The sequence below is a fragment of the Tamandua tetradactyla genome, chromosome 25, assembly GCF_023851605.1.
Source record: "Tamandua tetradactyla isolate mTamTet1 chromosome 25, mTamTet1.pri, whole genome shotgun sequence".
Lineage (NCBI taxonomy): Eukaryota > Metazoa > Chordata > Mammalia > Pilosa > Myrmecophagidae > Tamandua > Tamandua tetradactyla.
This window is the reverse complement of record NC_135351.1, coordinates 30,024,252-30,041,517: the sequence shown is the minus strand read 5'-3', so window position 1 is coordinate 30,041,517 and position 17,266 is coordinate 30,024,252. Positions and strand designations below refer to the sequence as shown.

The following is a 17,266-nucleotide window of genomic DNA, read 5'->3' as shown; positions in this document are numbered from 1 at the left end:
ATGTTCATATTGTATGTTGATTGGTTTTGTTAATAAAAATTGAAACACACACACACACACACGTTTGCTTCTGTCCTAAATCTGAGTTTCCTTTTCCTCTTGTCACAAAAGAACTGACAGGAGCTGACCCTTCTCAGTCAATGCATGCTTAATCCCTGTTCTTACTCATGGTAAAGTGAGTAGAGATAAAACACATAAAAGAGAAAATTGAGGTGGTGAGTGACACAGCCTTGAACCTGGGCTTGCTGGAGGGAAGATGTTCTAAAGTATGAAACAGCTCAGCCTTCAGTTAACAATTTTTCTGAAGCTTTGTTAGTGAGTCTTGGAATCTATGTTAGGTGGACAACTGGGAAAGACACAAGGACTATTTTAGCTACAAGAAGGGAGAGCCCTGGGACAGTGAAGAGAATACCCTCATATTGACACTCCTGATAAGCTGCAAGAGTATGAGAATGAAGACTAAAAGCAGCATTTTTTGTGACTCATAATCCATGAGGGCCAGGAGAGATAGAGTGTCACTTATGTGTTTTCAGACTGCTGCGTAATGGAAGGTCTTTAGGGGATCTGGTCTCCAGTCCCCACATGGCACCAACTGTTTCTCTTCTCCACCCACCTTCCCACCTGAGATCAACACCCCACCACTCCCACCTCACCCAGTCAACTTGCCCCTTTGTAACAGCCTAGAAACTGAAGGAACTGGATAGGAGCTATTTCTTCAAAATTCTTCCAATTTTCTCCGGATTATCAAAATTTGAAGTTGCTCAACATTGGCTCAGCCCAAATACTTAGAAATCTGTGATTTATAATCAGTTCTTTGTGTGTTAGGAAAGAGGGCTACATAAGTCTTCATCTGTTTTTGAACAGCCTTTCCTCAAGACTCTAGTGTTAAAAAAGGCATTTTTTTCTTTTTAAGCCCAGTTTCTTCTAAACATCTAGCCAACGCCAACAGCACTGTGTGCAAGGATTGGAGAGAAAAAAAAAAAAAGGAAAATAACCCCTTTGACTTGGGACACTGGCTGACTGGTTGTTGGGTGGAGGGACAATCGGTATCTGTCCTTTGTGTTTACACTGCCTCTGTTGCAGCAGGATATAAAAACAGCAACAAGTAGCAACCCCAAGCTACTGCCGTGACTCGGATTCGAACCGAGGTTGCTGCGGCCACAACGCAGAGTACTAACCACTATACGATCACGGCACGCCACCAGGAGCTACCTGCGAAGCTATGCTTCATCTTCCTGTTTTACAATCCTTATTTAGGATTGCCTGTGCAGTTTATTCCCTTGTCATAATTATTTTTTAAAAAATATATATTTTGATTCTGACAAACCAAAGCAAACAAAAATTAACAATCATCTGCATGGACGTTTCCCAACCCTTTCTGGGATTCGTAACACTGAAATCTTCGCAGCGTTCACTTTCACCGTAAAACGTGCACGTCTCTTGTTCAAGTTAAAAAAAAAAAAAGTGTGATCCTCTGGCCTCTGGTAACGGGATGGAAAGGGCGCTGCTCCAAAGGGGACGTTTCTGGGCCCCCCTTTAAGCCAAACTGGCAGGAACCTCCCAGCGTCAGGCATGGATGGAATTTGCATTTTAGCAGGCGCCAGAAAGTGCTTCCCTGACCCCCTTTAAGGCGCGACTCCTTACTGTCCACCTTTCCCGGCCCTCTGGGACTGTGGGCCTCATAGGACTCTCCGTTCTTCCCGTGATAATCTCGTTCCAGCAAGCTGGGTTTTAACTCTGAGAAAAGTGCTCAGTGTGTTGGGGTGTTCAGGTTTCACCGAAACTTCCCTGTCCCTGCCTCCTAGGTTGTCATAAAGCTCAGAGCTCTGGCCTCTGCCCCACTTCCACCCAACCCCTTCTTCCCCAATGTCGCCCACCACCCCCTCTCGGATTGCTTTCCCACAAATGGGCCTTCTGGAGGCAGGGTCTTGGACGTGCCCTCCCTCGGTAGGGAAAGGATTTCCTTTCTTCTCTTGACCTGATTAAATTTACTTCATGCCTCTGCTTCGCTTCACCTGGGAGCTTTTCCTGACCTCCCCTCTCCACCAAACCACCTTCTACCCAAGTCAAATTTCTTTCCTTCTGTGTTCCCTTGATCATTTTCCTTCAATACACCTGTATGGATTTGTTACAATGTATTAGTCTGATAATTTGATTAATGTCAGCTCCCCACAGCCCCATTCTCCACAGGGCCATTATCTGTTTGCTCAATAGTCTATCGCCAGGACAGGTTTCTGATGGGTGGGGGTGAAGTTAGAGATGATCTAACTACTGAGCATGTGCAGAATGATGACATGCTTAGTCACAGAACATCTGTAAGAAAATGGTGACCTTAATATGATGATGGGTGTGATTTTTAGTATCATAATGAGGTATGGGTTATTTATGGGTCAAAGTTTAAGCTGCTGTGTATGTCAGATGAGCCCATTTTGGTTATATCTAGCTTCATCTAGTAAGATAGTTTAGGAATTGGGGTGGGTTAGTCTGGGCTGACCCAAGTTCCTTCATTAATAAACATTAGGGGCTGTCTTTGTAATCATAAAACTCCAAGGTTGTAAAACAGGAAAAGGGATACAAGAGGGGTCAATCATGAGGCTTTTACATTACCAGATAAAGGTTATATAATTATACAATCATTATCAAAAATCAAGGCAGCTGGGTTACAGTTTAGTGAGCTTCAATAACCAGTGACTCTGGTTATTGAAGGTCAGATCATTCCATCCTACAGCACAAATGCCCCCAGTGCCATCCCACCTCACTCAGATGAAAAGTGAAAACTCTTGAAATGGCCAATTCCTCAATGATCTGGCCACTTGTAAGTCACTTAATACATTTCCTCTTTTCTCACTCCACTATAGCCACAAATAAATTGGCCTCATTACTGTTTCTTGACTATAGTAGATAAACTACTATATCAAAATTTTACCTTCCTGTTCTCTCTCTGTTTGCAATACTCTATTCCAAATAGAATCAACATTGACAACCTTAAGATTTTGGAGCAAAGCCATGGTCTCTTCTGAAGTAATTGCAAGTAGTTGCAACTGGATCCTGGTGTGACTGATGGTCTGATCATAAGCTGTCTGGTAACCATGCACACTCAGCGTCTCATTATTGTGAAATTGACATTTCATCTGATGAACATGCCCAGAAGCAGCCTTCTTCCAGTAGGAGTTTATATAGACTCTCTGAAAAGGTTCTGAAAACATAATTAAGTTGCAAGAATAATTTGTTCAAAGACCCAGAGTATCTTACTGCTACAGTTAATGCTTTCCCTAACCTCAAAAGTAAAAACTTATGGGGAGACCTCACGGTATTTTAACAGTTGACTGAGGAAGACAAAAAAATTGAGTGTAAGTTACAGTGACAGCTGCTCTGGGTTCTGGCTTATTTAGCATCTCATGGGAAGGCACATGGCAATGTCTGCTGTGCTCCTCTCTCGGCTTCTGGTTCAAAGGGCCCCCCAGATCCTGTGTGTCCTTCAAGCATTTTCCTCTGCATCTCTAAATGTCTGTGCTGAGCTTTCTTCAAAATGTTTCCCTGTGGCGGCTCTTTTAAGGCCTTTAGTAAACTAATCAAGCCCACCTTATATGGGTGGGGTCACACATCCATCTAATCAAAAGTTCACACCCACAATCAGGTGTATCAAGTCTCCATGGAAACAACCTAATCAAGAGGTCACACCTTACAATATTGGATCAGGATTAAAAGAATGATGACATGCTTAGTCACAGAACATCTGTAAGAAAATGGTGACCTTAATATGATGATGGGTGTGATTTTTAGTATCATAATGAGGTATGGGTTATTTATGGGTCAAAATTTAAGCTGCTGTGTATGTCAGATGAGCCCATTCAGGTGTATCAAGTCTCCATGGAAACAACCTAATCAAGGTGTATCAAGTCTCCATGGAAACAACCTAATCAAGAGGTCACACCTTACAATATTGGATCAGGATTAAAAGAACATGGCTGGCCACACAAAATTGGATTAGAATTAAACGTGCATGGCTTTCCTGAGGTACATAACAGTTTCAAACTAGCACAACCTTAAAAAATTGATATCCAGATAAAAGGATCAATGCTATTTATTGACAAATGCTAACTTTTTTTCTATCTTAATAAAAAGAATCCAAATTTAGGAAGAAAACTATGTACCCTTTCAAAGCAGGACAAGAGTGTGGTAACAAAATTTACTACTAAGCCTCAGATGCTATAAATTTAGATGTTCATTTTAGAAAATTGATAAGTTGCTAATGATTTTTGTTCAGGAGAGATGAAAATGAATTGTGTTCAGTTCCCCAAATGTTCATTCTACATTGCCTGTTCTAAACTATGTTTTGAGAGCTTTGCTAAAAAGTTGGAAAGTATGTCTTTCAAGATCCCTTTTGCCTTTGTTTCATGACTGCTATACCAAATACCACATAATGAGTTGGTTTAACAATGGGGAATTTATTGCCTCATGGTTTCAGAGGCTGAGAGGCTTGACTCGTCCCAGGGTCAGCAGAGATACGGAGGGTTGGCCATGCTTGGGGTTCCTGTGCTATCTCATCACATGGCAACGTCCTCTCCTTTCCTTTCCGGTCTCCATTGACTTCCATCCTCTTCCATTCATGTGGCTTTCTCTTTATAAAGTGCCTATTAATAGGATTAAGGCCTAACCTTTTTCAATTGGGCCATACCTTAACTAAAAATAACATCTTCAAAAGGTCTTACTTACAATGGGTTCATCCCACAAGAATGGATTAAAATTAAGAACATGTTTTTCTCTTGGGTATATATAATTCACCTAACATACTCTTCATTTATGGTAGGGGTTAAAGTAGGAATAATGTAAGATTTGGAAGGTGGAAGGGAAATAGAAGCCATTACTCATAGAAGTTTATTGTGCTCAGACATAGTAGCAAGAGATACAAAGGTGGCTGGGCCCCACAGTTTGTTGTCACTCTACATCTTCCTTGTCTACTGAATGCTAGCCCTGCTGACGAACAGTGACCTCCTGCCCACTACCAAGATACCTGTGGTTGTTACACTGCTTTCTAGAGGTGGTAGTTTCCATATAACCATCCACATCCATGAATGACCCTTTAACAGTCTGACTTTAGCAGCCAGGTGGTTTTGGCTTCTTGGATTTTTCTGCAAGCTCTAACTTGTCCACTTACCTTGTGCTCCAGGAGGACTGGTTAGTGAGTATTTCTGCGACCCCTTGTAGACACTGTCCTCCCCAATTGCTTCTACAATTGTTTGAGGTCAAAATATATCCCCATAATGTGTATAGTATAGCGGTTCATTTTTCTCTGACTGAACACTGAATATATCTATAGAACATTAACCAGTTTTATATCTAATTCCTCTTCCCTTTGAAAGTACCATTTTCTCCTCTCCGAATTTATTTGAGCCAGTTCTACTATCCTGCTATCTCCCTCATTAATGAGTTAGATAAATCTTTGACACTTTCTCTTTGCATATTTGATGGGAGGTATATTTTTAATTTATGGAAAATTCCAACTTTATGTGGTTCCTGTGGTTATTTTCCCAATCTCAGGATGTATAGTGGAAATAGATACATGCAGCATCAGGCAGAATTCCCAAAGTGGTTCCTTAATCTCAGGAATATCATCTATTATGGGAGTAAGGCCAAAGTGCAAGCCACTGGAACTGTCACCTCCTGATTAAGACTGTAATCTGAAGCAAGACAACATCCTTGGGTAAATGAAAAGATTAATGCTATAATGAAAAACTTAAAAATGCATGTGTGTTAAGTCCTACCATACCCACATTTTACTTGCCTGTTTGGCTGGTGCAAAAGTTAGGTATTTAATTGGGTATTTGTTCTAGTTTGCTAGCTGCCAGAATGCAATATTCCAGAAACAGAATGGCTTTTAAAAGGGGAATTTAATAAATTGCTAGTTTACAGTTCTAAGGCCGAGAAAATGTCCCAATTAAAATAAGTCTATAGAATTGTCCAATCTAAGGTATCCAGGGAAAGGTACCTTGGTTCAAGAAGGCTGATGAAGTTCAGGGTTTCTCTCTCAAGTGGAAAGGCATATAGCGAACATGGTCAGGGTTTCTCTCTCGGCCGGAAGGGCACATGGCGAACACAGCGTCATCTGCTAGCTTCCTCTCCAGATCCCCAGGAGGCATTTTCCTTCTTCATTTCCAAAACTTGCTGGCTGGTGTACTCTTTGCTTCGCGGTCCTGTGACGTTCTCTGCTCTCTTTGAATCTCCAGCTTTCTCCAAAATGTTTCCTCTTTTATAGGATTCCAATAAACTAATCAAGATCCACCTGAATAGGTGGAGACATGCCTCTACCCAATCCAATTTAACAACCACTCTTGATTGAGTCACATCTCCAGGGAGATGATCTAATTACAGATTCAAACATACAGTACTGAAAAGGGATTAGAAGAAATGGCTGGATTCACAAAATGGGATTAGGATTAAAACATGGCTTTTCTAGGGTACATACATCCTTTCAAACCAGCACAGTATTGATACCAAGTGTCACTGCAGTGTCTGATATTGTTCATTTGGTGGGGTGGGGGGCGGGTGAAGGGATGTAGGGGAAGGGCAAATCATATTGACTTCTATACCTGGTGCAGTGGTTTAGAGCTATATGTACCCCAGGAAAAACATGTTTTTAAGCTTAAACTATTCCTATGGGTATGAACTCAGTGTTAGTAGGAAGTTTGATGAGATTACTTCAGTTAAGTTGTGGCCCACCTCAATCAGAATGAATCTTAGTCCTATAACTGTAGTCCTCTATAAGAAGATTGAAATTCAGACAGATAGAGAAAAAACCACAGTGGGAGTATCCAGAAGTTGAACACCCATGGAACCCAGAAGAGAAAGGAGAGCTCAGGAGATGCTACCATGTGCCTTGCCATGTGACAGGCTAAGAGGCAACAATTGTGGACAATCAACTCCAGAATGTCAGTATTGGGGAGAAAGCAATACCTTACCTTGATGATGCTTTGGATTTTCTCTTAGTCTCAAAACTGTGAGCTAATAAATTCCTATTGTTTAAGCCAGTCCTTTACATGGTGTTTGCTTGAGCAGCCAAAGAAATTAAAACACCTGTATGCACCTAGGGAATATTAAAAGAAACAACCACAAAAATACACAAAATCTAGTTAGTAAATAAAACTTGAAACTGCCCTCCAGTGGAAAAAATATATATACTGCACTATTTGCCAAAAGTCTCTGAAAATTGTTCTATCATAATGCATTTCAGAGAATTGTAATCCTTTCTTACCCTGCAAAATACCATGCTGGTCCATTACAGTGACAACAATTTGCCAGTTGGTCCTGGTGACCAGGACCAGAAAGTATCGAGTAGATGCCTTATAATAGATGTGAATACCAGAGTTTAGAGATAAAAACCCTGAAAGTTAGAGGACCTGCTGCAGAGAATTCACAGGTATCTAGTCCTCTGGAGTATTTCAGGATATTCTTTCAATAGTGAGAGACAATTTGCTCTACCTTCCAACCTCCACCTTAAGAAGGAGGCCCAATGCTTGGTGGGCTTCTTTGAATTTTGGAAGCAACATATACCATATTTGGATGTGCTATTCTCACTGTAATCTGTAAAACTGCTAATTTTCAATGGGGCCCAGAGTAATAAAGGGCTCTGTAGTAGGTCCAATTTAAAGTGTGAATGCCCTGTCACTTGAGCCTCAAGACATAGATACATCGGTCTGAATTTATCCATGGCAGACAGGAATACTCTAATGAGACTCTTATAAAGCTCATAAAGTGTATCACAACTGGGGTTCTAGAGTATTCTTTATTTGAAAAGCAGCATCTGGCATCTACTGAGCCATTTTAATGTTACTAGGAGTGCCTGACCATGGGACACAAAGTGAATATGTATCCCAAAATATTCGCTAGAATGGGGTGTTATATGACCTTCTGAATTATAAAAGTAGGCATGCATAACCACAAAATGAAATTCTATAGACAAGAGCAGACCAGAGGTGGTCTGGAAAGCATGTGGAATGCTCAGACTCTTGTGGTATCTGCTCCTACTTCTTTGCCAACTCTTCTTTAACTCCTTTTTGTAACCTCATGGGAAACTTATCATACCCAGTTAACAGAAGATTAACAGCCATGAGCCCATTTTATGAGTAGCTTTGCAGAGTGTTTTAGCACCAGGTGGAACTGAATGGTAATGCACTACTACATTTAACACCTCTGCTTAGAGATGGGATGCCCTGACAGAGGCAGTAGTGAAGGGAAATCTCCTCTGTGAGCAGAACATTGGGTGCACGTTTGGTAGTTCACTTTTTAAGGGAGGAATCTGGCCCAAAGCAGGAAAAGTAAATCCATTTGTATTTTTACTAATTTACGGATAGTGACTAATGGATTAGCCAGCTGGTCAAAAACAAGATTAGGAAATTGATATTATGAATGTCTTATGTGAGTGGACCCAGACAGTACCCAAAAAATACTCCCTTGAGGGCTTTCTCTATGAAGGAGGCTGTGGATAATCAGGTAGAAATGATGACCTAAGCTGCAGATATCATTCAGCCCCTTTCCCCAGCTAACCCAGTGATTGCAAAATTGTCTATGAATAGATTTAAATCACCAACTCACTACCACCAAGCTGATTGGATAACTGACATTGCTGCGTGTCTTACCAGCAATAATAGAGGCCATTACTGAGCCCCTCTATAACATTATTTCCCAGGGGAATATCAGCTTGCCACTAGTCTGTAAGTTGGTCATACTGGACCCTTCTTTCATGGAGGGAGCACTTTGCTTTCTTTTTAAGGATACACATGTATTTGGGGGGAGGGACTTATTTTCTTGCCTGCATGTTTCAACTCCCACTATCAAGTATGAACTTACAGAATTCCTTTTCTATCATCATTGTATCTCAAACATTGCATCTGAGCAAGGCACACAACTGCAATAGTAGAAGGGCAGCCATGGCTGTGAACCATGAGATTCACCGGTCTTACCACATACCTAATCACCCAGAAACTGATGGCTTGATAGAATCGTGGAATGGCCTTTCAGAAGCTCAGGTATAGCACCAAGTGGAAGACAAGCATCTTCAAGTTTTTGTCCTATAAGATGTGGCATATGAAAAAAAAAAAAAAGATGTGGCATATGCCTTAAAATAGTGGCCAATGCATTCATACATAGTCATCCATCCCTAATCCAGAATGCACATATCTGGGAATCAAAAGGTAGAAGTGGGAGGGGCTCTTCTTATTATTACACCCAATGATCTATTTGAAGAATTCTTTGGTATCTTGTCCCTGTAAGCTTGAGCTCTGAGGGATTAGCGGTCTTAGTGTCCAATGGAGAAATGCTTCCACTAGGGAACACTGTCACCCTAATTGGAAGCTGAGAAGCGTTTCTGATCAATTTAGTCTTTTCATGCCACTGAACCAATAGCTGGGATGATTGATCCCAATTTCCAGGGGTAATTGGGTTTCTCATGTCCAATGGAGACAGAGGATACTACTGGAACTCATGGAAGCCTCTGAGTATTTCTTTGCCCACAAGTCCTGTTAAAAAAAAATTGCTGCAAAGCTAAGGAAAGACCATTTAGGACAGAGATCCCACAGGAATTCAGGTGTAAATTATACGACCGTGTAAAGAATCCAGCCAAGGTTCTGACAGAGATCAGGTAGCAAGGAAGGAGTTTTAGAAGAAGGGAGCTATGATTATCAACTTAAGCCTCATGGAAACAACTACAGAAACAGCGTCCATAGTACCTTTGTATTATGTTAACTAATTGTGTACCAATTTTCACTCTAACACCTTCTAACATTTTAGGTCTCATGTGGGATTGTGAACAAAATGAATAATTCTACAAAGCACGCTATTTATACATATCCAAATATACATATATGTATACAATTATATATATGATTGCAGGAGGGACACAGTATCATAGAAGCAAATGTGCTTAGGAAAAGGGAGAATACAACATATATTTTCTTTTGACTGCCCAGATTCACTCTCCCCTTCTTCTATCTTCTGTCCCTATGACCTATACATGAATGGACTTCCTTGCCCTCTGGCTTCTGGATTTGGCCATTGGGCCAAATCCTCCTGTTGCCCTTTTTGGTCTAGCTATGGTAACTGCCTTTAAAGGATAAACTACTCCACGGCACTGCATTACTTTTGTGGTTTCCCAACACCTTGCTCACTCCTTTGCAAAGAGACTCTCTAATAAACAAATTTCAAAGTTGCTTGAGTCTCCCATTCCTTTTTCAGACAGGATGGCTAACTGAACTAGTTTACGTGCAAGTGGTGATAACAGACATTAAATGTAAATACAAATAAAATATTTATTTTCAAAATGTCATAACTGACATGGAGTCGACTAAACCATGGTATGATCTAATAGAAGAGAAAGGTGTCAGAGAGATATGTAGATTAGGAATCGGTATATTTTGTTCAGGGAAAGACCGGCCAGATAACCACTGTAGGCCTAGGAAAGAGTAAAGGTAAAACCACTGAGTTACGAAAAAGCTTGATATACTCTAAGTCCAGGAGAGGTTCGAGTTTATTTAGCACAAACACCAGATCAAATCATGCAGGCCAATCCCTCAACCCACTTTCTGATTCTAGCCTGATGATCATATCAATTCAAAGTTTTCAGGCATTATGGAATTCCTGATTTTTGTTTAAAAATAGCAATTAGTTTAGCAGTTCTGCTGGGAACAGCAGCATAGCCCACCAAGGTCTTTGGATACTTGATGGCCTCATCTGAGTCAAGGTATCAGTCAGTCTGCCTTGAAGATAGTCAGCTCCTCCCAGGTGTTTAAGCACATGAAATCTAAATTTTAAGTGAACCCATGACAAGTCAGCCTTATACAAAATTATATTTTTATGTCCTCAAACACTCTTATAATCCACATAAATAAAAATCTCAAATATTTCTGATTGTATTATCTATATCATGCAGCTACTTTGGAGCAAAACATTCACGTTTAGATTTTAGTTGCTCCCTACAAACTGCACTACGACTCCATCCGGTAAAGCATGAAGATGAAGGTGTGTAGGGTGGGACACGAAGAAAAGCACTTTAACTGAGCCACTCTAATTTTCAGGAATCTTTAGTTATCCATTTTAAATGCTATTTGATTAAGTCTTTTATTCCAATGTAGTCTTTTGGTTGAAATCTAACGATATACAACATTTAACATCTTTCAAAACCTCCTTCAATAGACATGTAAAAACGTTTACGAGTTTTCTACACACCTAAAACAGTTTTTCTTTTGTGGATCCCGTGTTGAAATGGATAGTCTTCTACAAGCTGAGAACTTGCTTGAGTAAACTTGAAAACAGTGTACTTACTGAGGAAAGAGCACTTTAACATGGCAGACTAAAGACGCAGACAATACGTGCAACTGCTTTCTCTGGGAAAACGTAGGTGGCTCTGAAAAGAGCCTTTTGTTTTCTACGCTTCTAACTTTCCCCTTTTACTTAGTCTTGTGATGGCTTTCGGTCTTCTTGGGCAGCAACACGGCCTGAATGTTGGGCAGGACGCCGCCCTGCGCGATGGTCACCTTGCCCAGCAGCTTATTGAGCTCTTCGTCGTTGCGGATGGCCAGCTGCAGGTGGCGCGGGATGATACGCGTCTTCTTGTTGTCACGGGCCGCGTTGCCTGCCAGCTCCAGGATCTCGGCCGTCAGGTACTCCAGCACCGCCGCCAGATACACCGGGGCCCCGGCCCCGACTCGCTCGGCATAGTTGCCCTTGCGGAGCAGGCGGTGCACACGGCCCACCGGGAACTGCAGGCCCGCCCGGGAAGAGCGCGTCTTGGCCTTGGCGCGAGCTTTGCCGCCCTGCTTGCCGCGTCCAGACATGACCAACACCACTACGCGAACAACAAACTACTACACCGCAGAAATACGACAGCTACACTTCTTATAACCATTATTGGGCGCGAAAAAAGACAGGTGTCATTGGCTAAAAGTCCTGCTGCATTCTGACCAATGGAAATGCGGCGTTAGCAATACTTCATTCTGATTGGACTAAACTAACTATGACGTAAATCTCAGTAGCCACCAATCAGAAATAGTACTCAACTCATCCCTTCATTTGCATAAACGCTTGTATTAATGGCGACATAGAAGGCATCAGAAATCACTCTGTTATCTTGTGATCTTCAAAGGTGTTTTTTCAGTCATGCCTGAGCCGGCTAAATCCGCTCCTGCCCCGAAGAAGGGCTCCAAGAAAGCGGTGACCAAGGCGCAGAAGAAGGACGGCAAGAAGCGCAAACGCAGTCGCAAGGAGAGCTACTCGGTGTACGTGTATAAGGTGCTGAAGCAGGTCCACCCCGACACCGGCATCTCGTCCAAGGCCATGGGCATCATGAACTCGTTCGTCAACGACATCTTCGAGCGCATCGCGGGCGAGGCGTCGCGCCTGGCGCATTACAACAAGCGCTCGACCATCACCTCGAGGGAGATCCAGACGGCTGTGCGCCTGCTGCTTCCCGGGGAGTTAGCCAAGCACGCCGTGTCCGAGGGCACCAAGGCCGTCACCAAATACACCAGCGCAAAGTGAGGCTTTTCTTTTTTTTTTAACCCGAATTCCAAAGGCTCTTTTAAGAGCCACCTAATGTTGTCGGTATTAGTGCTGCAAAGCTTGTCATATGTAGGTTTCTAAGGTGAATTCCTTTTTTTACTTGTGAGAATTCCATTCTACCACGTGTACTAATCAGCGTTTGTAACTTTTTATCTATGGTGATACTATTTCTGTGTGGTATTATAAAAACATCGGATGTGCAGGACACTTAACGCAAAAAATGAGTCCCGAGTTTGGGTCCTTAATTGGGTGGGAGGGGGTCAGATAAATGGTGTAAACAGCTAGTCTGTCCCGTTCTTTTTCCTCTATCAGGATTCTAGTCTGCGTTTCTGCAGTGAATCTATTCGGTTTCTACCGACCAGGTGCCGGCCCTTATCCCACGATCTTCTAGTGAATGTGACGTGATAAAAGAATGTGGGGTCGGGCGGGGTGGCTCAGTGGCAGGAGACCCGAGTTCTATTCCTACCGTGCAAAGAAAAAAGTAACAGGAAACTTTCAGCCTACTATTTTCTCTATCCGTTGCTTTCCACACACACGAAGTCGGGACAATGCGGGGCTACCGAATTAAGTCAATGGGTGCCATTGATGGCAGTTCACGAGTAGTTACTCTTACTCTAGATATTTATTATACCAACTGTTCGAGTGTTAAGTACAAAACACAATGCAGACCTTACGTACCAGGTCCTTAGCCAGCGAAATCTAACACCTATCTATGGTTATTCCGGATGGAGACGGAGGAATCAGTTGTGCCAGCGCAGTATAGCTGGCCAGGAGCTAGCGGCCCACAGATAGAATCCTCATGGGCTGTCCTCGTGGACATACCGTCCGCAGCAGGTAAAAATGCTCCTCCGCTTGTTTGTCTTCTAGATGTAAAGTAAATTATACACTTAGGTATTGTAGCTTAGTACTGAATAGTGAATGGAGCTCCTTCGGTGGCAGAGTGGGGGCCCTTAGAAGGGCCTTTTTAGCAGACGGTGACTCCTTAATGACGCTCCTTCAGCCGCCGAAACCGTAGAGGGTGCGGCCCTGGCGCTTGAGCGCGTACACCACGTCCATGGCGGTGACCGTCTTGCGCTTGGCGTGCTCGGTGTAGGTGACGGCGTCACGGATCACGTTCTCCAGAAACACCTTCAGCACCCCGCGGGTCTCCTCGTAGATGAGGCCGGAGATGCGCTTCACGCCACCGCGCCGGGCAAGACGGCGGATGGCGGGCTTGGTAATGCCCTGGATATTGTCGCGCAGAACCTTACGGTGCCGCTTAGCCCCGCCCTTCCCAAGGCCTTTACCACCTTTGCCACGGCCAGACATGTTTTGTAGATCAAAAACAACAGATAGTACTTGGTAACAGCAAGCATCTTTTATAGACAGCCCTATGCGGACCAGAGTGGAAACCGAAATGACTGGCGGGAAGTCCCTCTGCTTTGGGGGAGGGAATCTTAAAGGAGAAGAAGCCTGATGATACTCGCTTCTGTTCTTTCAATTCTTTATGCTCAAGGCTTTGTCTGTTTTTCTCCCTCTTTTCTCATTTAATTTGCTTCCCCCACCACCCTCATACACAACAAAACTTTTATCTGGTAGATAAGAAAAAAAAAAACAAAACAGAAAGCAATTGGTTTATTTACTATAGCTGCTTTTGCATATATACAAGTATTTTCTTCCTCTTGAATAAGACTACATACCATTTTGTTCCGTTTTTCGTTTTCATATATAGTTGAAATGCATTCTTTCAGATAACCTCTTCGAATGAGATGGTCTAAGACAATGGGTCATTTTAAGACCTAGTTGTGTTCCTAAATTTTCTAACACCAAGTGTGTACCCATTTCCATTTAGGAGTTTTTGTTAGAAAGAAACTTTTAAAAGTGAACCAGCTGGTTATTGAGTATAGTATATTAAATATTTTCCCTACTGATTTGAGAAATTTCCCATGTACTGAATATTTTACTTAAAATTTTTTGTTTGTTCTTCTGAAGATCAGACTATGTGTAGAGCTCATTTACTTGTAACTGAAAAGTAGTTTTATTTCGTACCGTGCTTGATTATTTTTTCAAAAATTTCCTACTCTTATCCCCACTTATTCTACAGGAAATTATAAGTCCTTTTATCCAGTTTGAAGGAGATAAATTTCTTTAGGATTTTACTTCAAACTGTTAAATATAAACATTTGTTAGGGTAAATATGACATCTTTGAAATATTGTGTCTTAACCTGACAAATATTGTTTCCATCAATCTAGGTCTTTATGTATATTACAGTAAAGTTTTTTAAAATATATAATTTTAAAAGTTAAAATACTTTTCATTTATTAAAAAAGCAATTGATTTTCATTAATGAAAAAGAAAATTCAAATGCGGGGTAAAAGAGTTTTATATTTCTAAGAACATCTTAATTAAGAGAATGAAGGTATATTTCATATATTTTTTAATGTTCAAACTTGATTTTTCTTTTTAGGTTTGTAGAAATGTTCATTTCTTTCAACATCAGCAGGTAACCTTATTCAAAATGTTTTTCTTTTGCTGTCCTTTATTTCAATAAGTGATTTTAGCAATGAAGCAGTACAGTAGTTTCATAGCATTCCACTTAAATTTCATCAAATTAATAAATATATTCTTCATTAAAATATTTAATTCTCTCAAATTAGGTTTCAATAGAAGAAAAATTGCCAAACAATAGTTGGAAAAAAAAAACACATAAAATTGACTTAACCAGTGGGAGTGCAACTGAGAAATTAGGATTTAAGAATGATTATGGTTGCTGCATCATTATAGATATTCATTTGTACTTTCTGGTACATTGGAGTGGACAGAGAGAAATATCCACAGTCTTCGAACTGTAGTCAGTTCAAAGCAGATCAACTGCTTTGATCTCTGATGATTGTATAGCCTTTATCTTGTGCACTGAGATTGTAAAATCCTTGTGACTGACCCTCGCTTATACCCATTTTATCCAGTTTTTCGACACTGGAGTCTTGAGATCACTAAAGACAGCTCCTAATGTTTATTAACCGAGAGCCTTGAGTCAGCCTAGAACTAACACATCTCAAGTTCAAAGTTATCTTGATAACTAAAACTGGCTCTAAGCAAAATGAGACCACCTGACATTCACAGTAGCTTAGACTTTAACCTATATGTCACCTATACTTCTGTGATACTAAAAATTATGCCCATTATCATATTAAGGCTGACATTTCTAGTTTCTATGTAACTAGGCATGTAACCAATCTATGCATGCTCAATATCATCGAGTTATATCATCTGGAGCCATTGTGCTTATTATCCTAAAACCTGCCCATTTTTTGGTACTATAAAACCCATCAGAATTATTGTACTTTGAGGAGACAGATTTTTGGGCCAATAGGTCGTATGATCTCTTGCTTCACACCTAGCAATAAACTTTTTTTCTCTTTGGAAATTCCAGTTTCTCAGGAATTGGCCATTGGTGCACATTGGGCAAAAAGTCCACCACCTTTGTCCAGTAATGGGAGCAAAATAAAGTATATTTTATACAGGAAGTAAATAGCATAGATAATTCCAACCAATCATCTGGAATAAATTTTAGAGCGCTTCTTCTATTTTAAAATAAAAATCAGTAAAATTCCTACCAACCTGAAATTTCCCTTATCTGACTTCATGAGTTTTTGCATATATAAACCATACATACAGCAAGTCATTTTATTAAAATGTGATAATGCTATTCAGGCCTTTTTACAACATGGTACCTGACTTAATACATCAAGATAAACTCAGATTGAAATCCAGGTATTTTTCTGCAACCTCACATTCTTTTCTACTAGACGCAAAATATGTAACCAAGAAATTAATAATTAAATATAATTCTGAGAAACAAACCCTGGACATCATCAGCCTTCTTGAACCCAGGTATCTTTCACTGGATGCCTTAGATTGGACATTTTTATAGCCTTGCTTTAATTTGAATATTTTCATGGCTTTAGAACTGTAAAATAGCAACTTAATAAATTCCTCTTTTTAAAAACTAAAAAAAAGAATTAACAAATAATTACGATGACAGAATCACTATATAGATGCCATTTTCTTACTTTCTAGTATATTGTAGAATAGCCAAAAGGAAATACACTGGGCTATAACCCAGATGCCTTGGTCTTTGACAATGATTGTATGACTACGTAACTTTATCTTATGATTGTAAAATCCTCATGACTGGCTTCTCTTGTTTGTACCCACTTATCCTGTTTTACCACTTTACAGTCTTTTTTTATGCAGTGATCACTTTAGAGTCTTATGATCACAAAGACAACCCCTTAATGTTTATTAATGAAGGAACTTGAATAAACCCAGAGCTAACCCATCCCAATTCCAAAACTATCTTACTAGATGAAGCTAAATCTAACCAAAATTTGCCTGCCTGACATATGTGGTAGCTTAAACTTTAACCTATCAGTAACCTATACTTTTTTATGGTATTAAAAATCACACCCACCATCCTAGTAAAGCCACCATTTTCTTATATATGTTTTGACTAAGCATGTAATCAATCTGCGTGCTCAATAATGAGCTCACCATTATACTCATGATCCTAAAACCTGCTCATCTTTTGATACTATAAAATTGTTGTAACAGAGAAATTAGGATTTAAGGGATGGTTTTGATTAGTGAATCATATTCCTTTTTGCTTTCTGGGATATTGGAGTAGATAGGGAATACCTGAAATCCCTAAACTATAATTTAGCTGCCCTGAT

General features: G+C 40.6%; 3 protein-coding genes and 1 non-coding gene across 4 annotated transcripts in view; 1 reads left to right on the top strand and 3 right to left on the bottom strand.

Moving 5' to 3' along the window:
* Positions 1-1,123: 1,123 nt before the first annotated feature.
* Positions 1,124-1,195, bottom strand: TRNAH-GUG (transfer RNA histidin (anticodon GUG)). The gene has a single exon. It is a non-coding gene; the product is annotated as a tRNA-His (tRNA).
* A 9,305-nt stretch (positions 1,196-10,500) lies between these two features.
* On the bottom strand, positions 10,501-11,961 carry LOC143669250 (histone H2A type 1-J). The gene has a single exon (XM_077143881.1). The coding sequence runs from the start codon at positions 11,826-11,828 to the stop codon at positions 11,442-11,444; it is 387 nt and encodes a 128-aa protein (XP_076999996.1). The 5' UTR covers positions 11,829-11,961; the 3' UTR covers positions 10,501-11,441.
* LOC143669248 (histone H2B type 1-K-like) overlaps positions 11,744-17,266 on the top strand; it is a 22,351-nt gene continuing 16,828 nt past the window's right edge. Inside the window, exon 1 of the mRNA XM_077143878.1 lies at positions 11,744-12,527. Coding sequence (XP_076999993.1) covers positions 12,151-12,527 — 377 coding nt within the window. The 5' untranslated portion in view covers positions 11,744-12,150. The remainder of the gene's footprint in view (positions 12,528-17,266) is intronic.
* On the bottom strand, positions 13,041-13,900 carry H4C9 (H4 clustered histone 9). Its single transcript, XM_077143885.1, has one exon. The coding sequence runs from the start codon at positions 13,858-13,860 to the stop codon at positions 13,549-13,551; it is 312 nt and encodes a 103-aa protein (XP_077000000.1). The 5' UTR covers positions 13,861-13,900; the 3' UTR covers positions 13,041-13,548.

What these genes read in the sequence shown, in the direction of transcription:
- LOC143669250 (XM_077143881.1), bottom strand. Translation starts at nt 11,828, where the DNA reads ATGTCTGGACGCGGCAAGCAGGGCGGCAAAGCTCGCGCCAAGGCCAAG.
- H4C9 (XM_077143885.1), bottom strand. Translation starts at nt 13,860, where the DNA reads ATGTCTGGCCGTGGCAAAGGTGGTAAAGGCCTTGGGAAGGGCGGGGCT.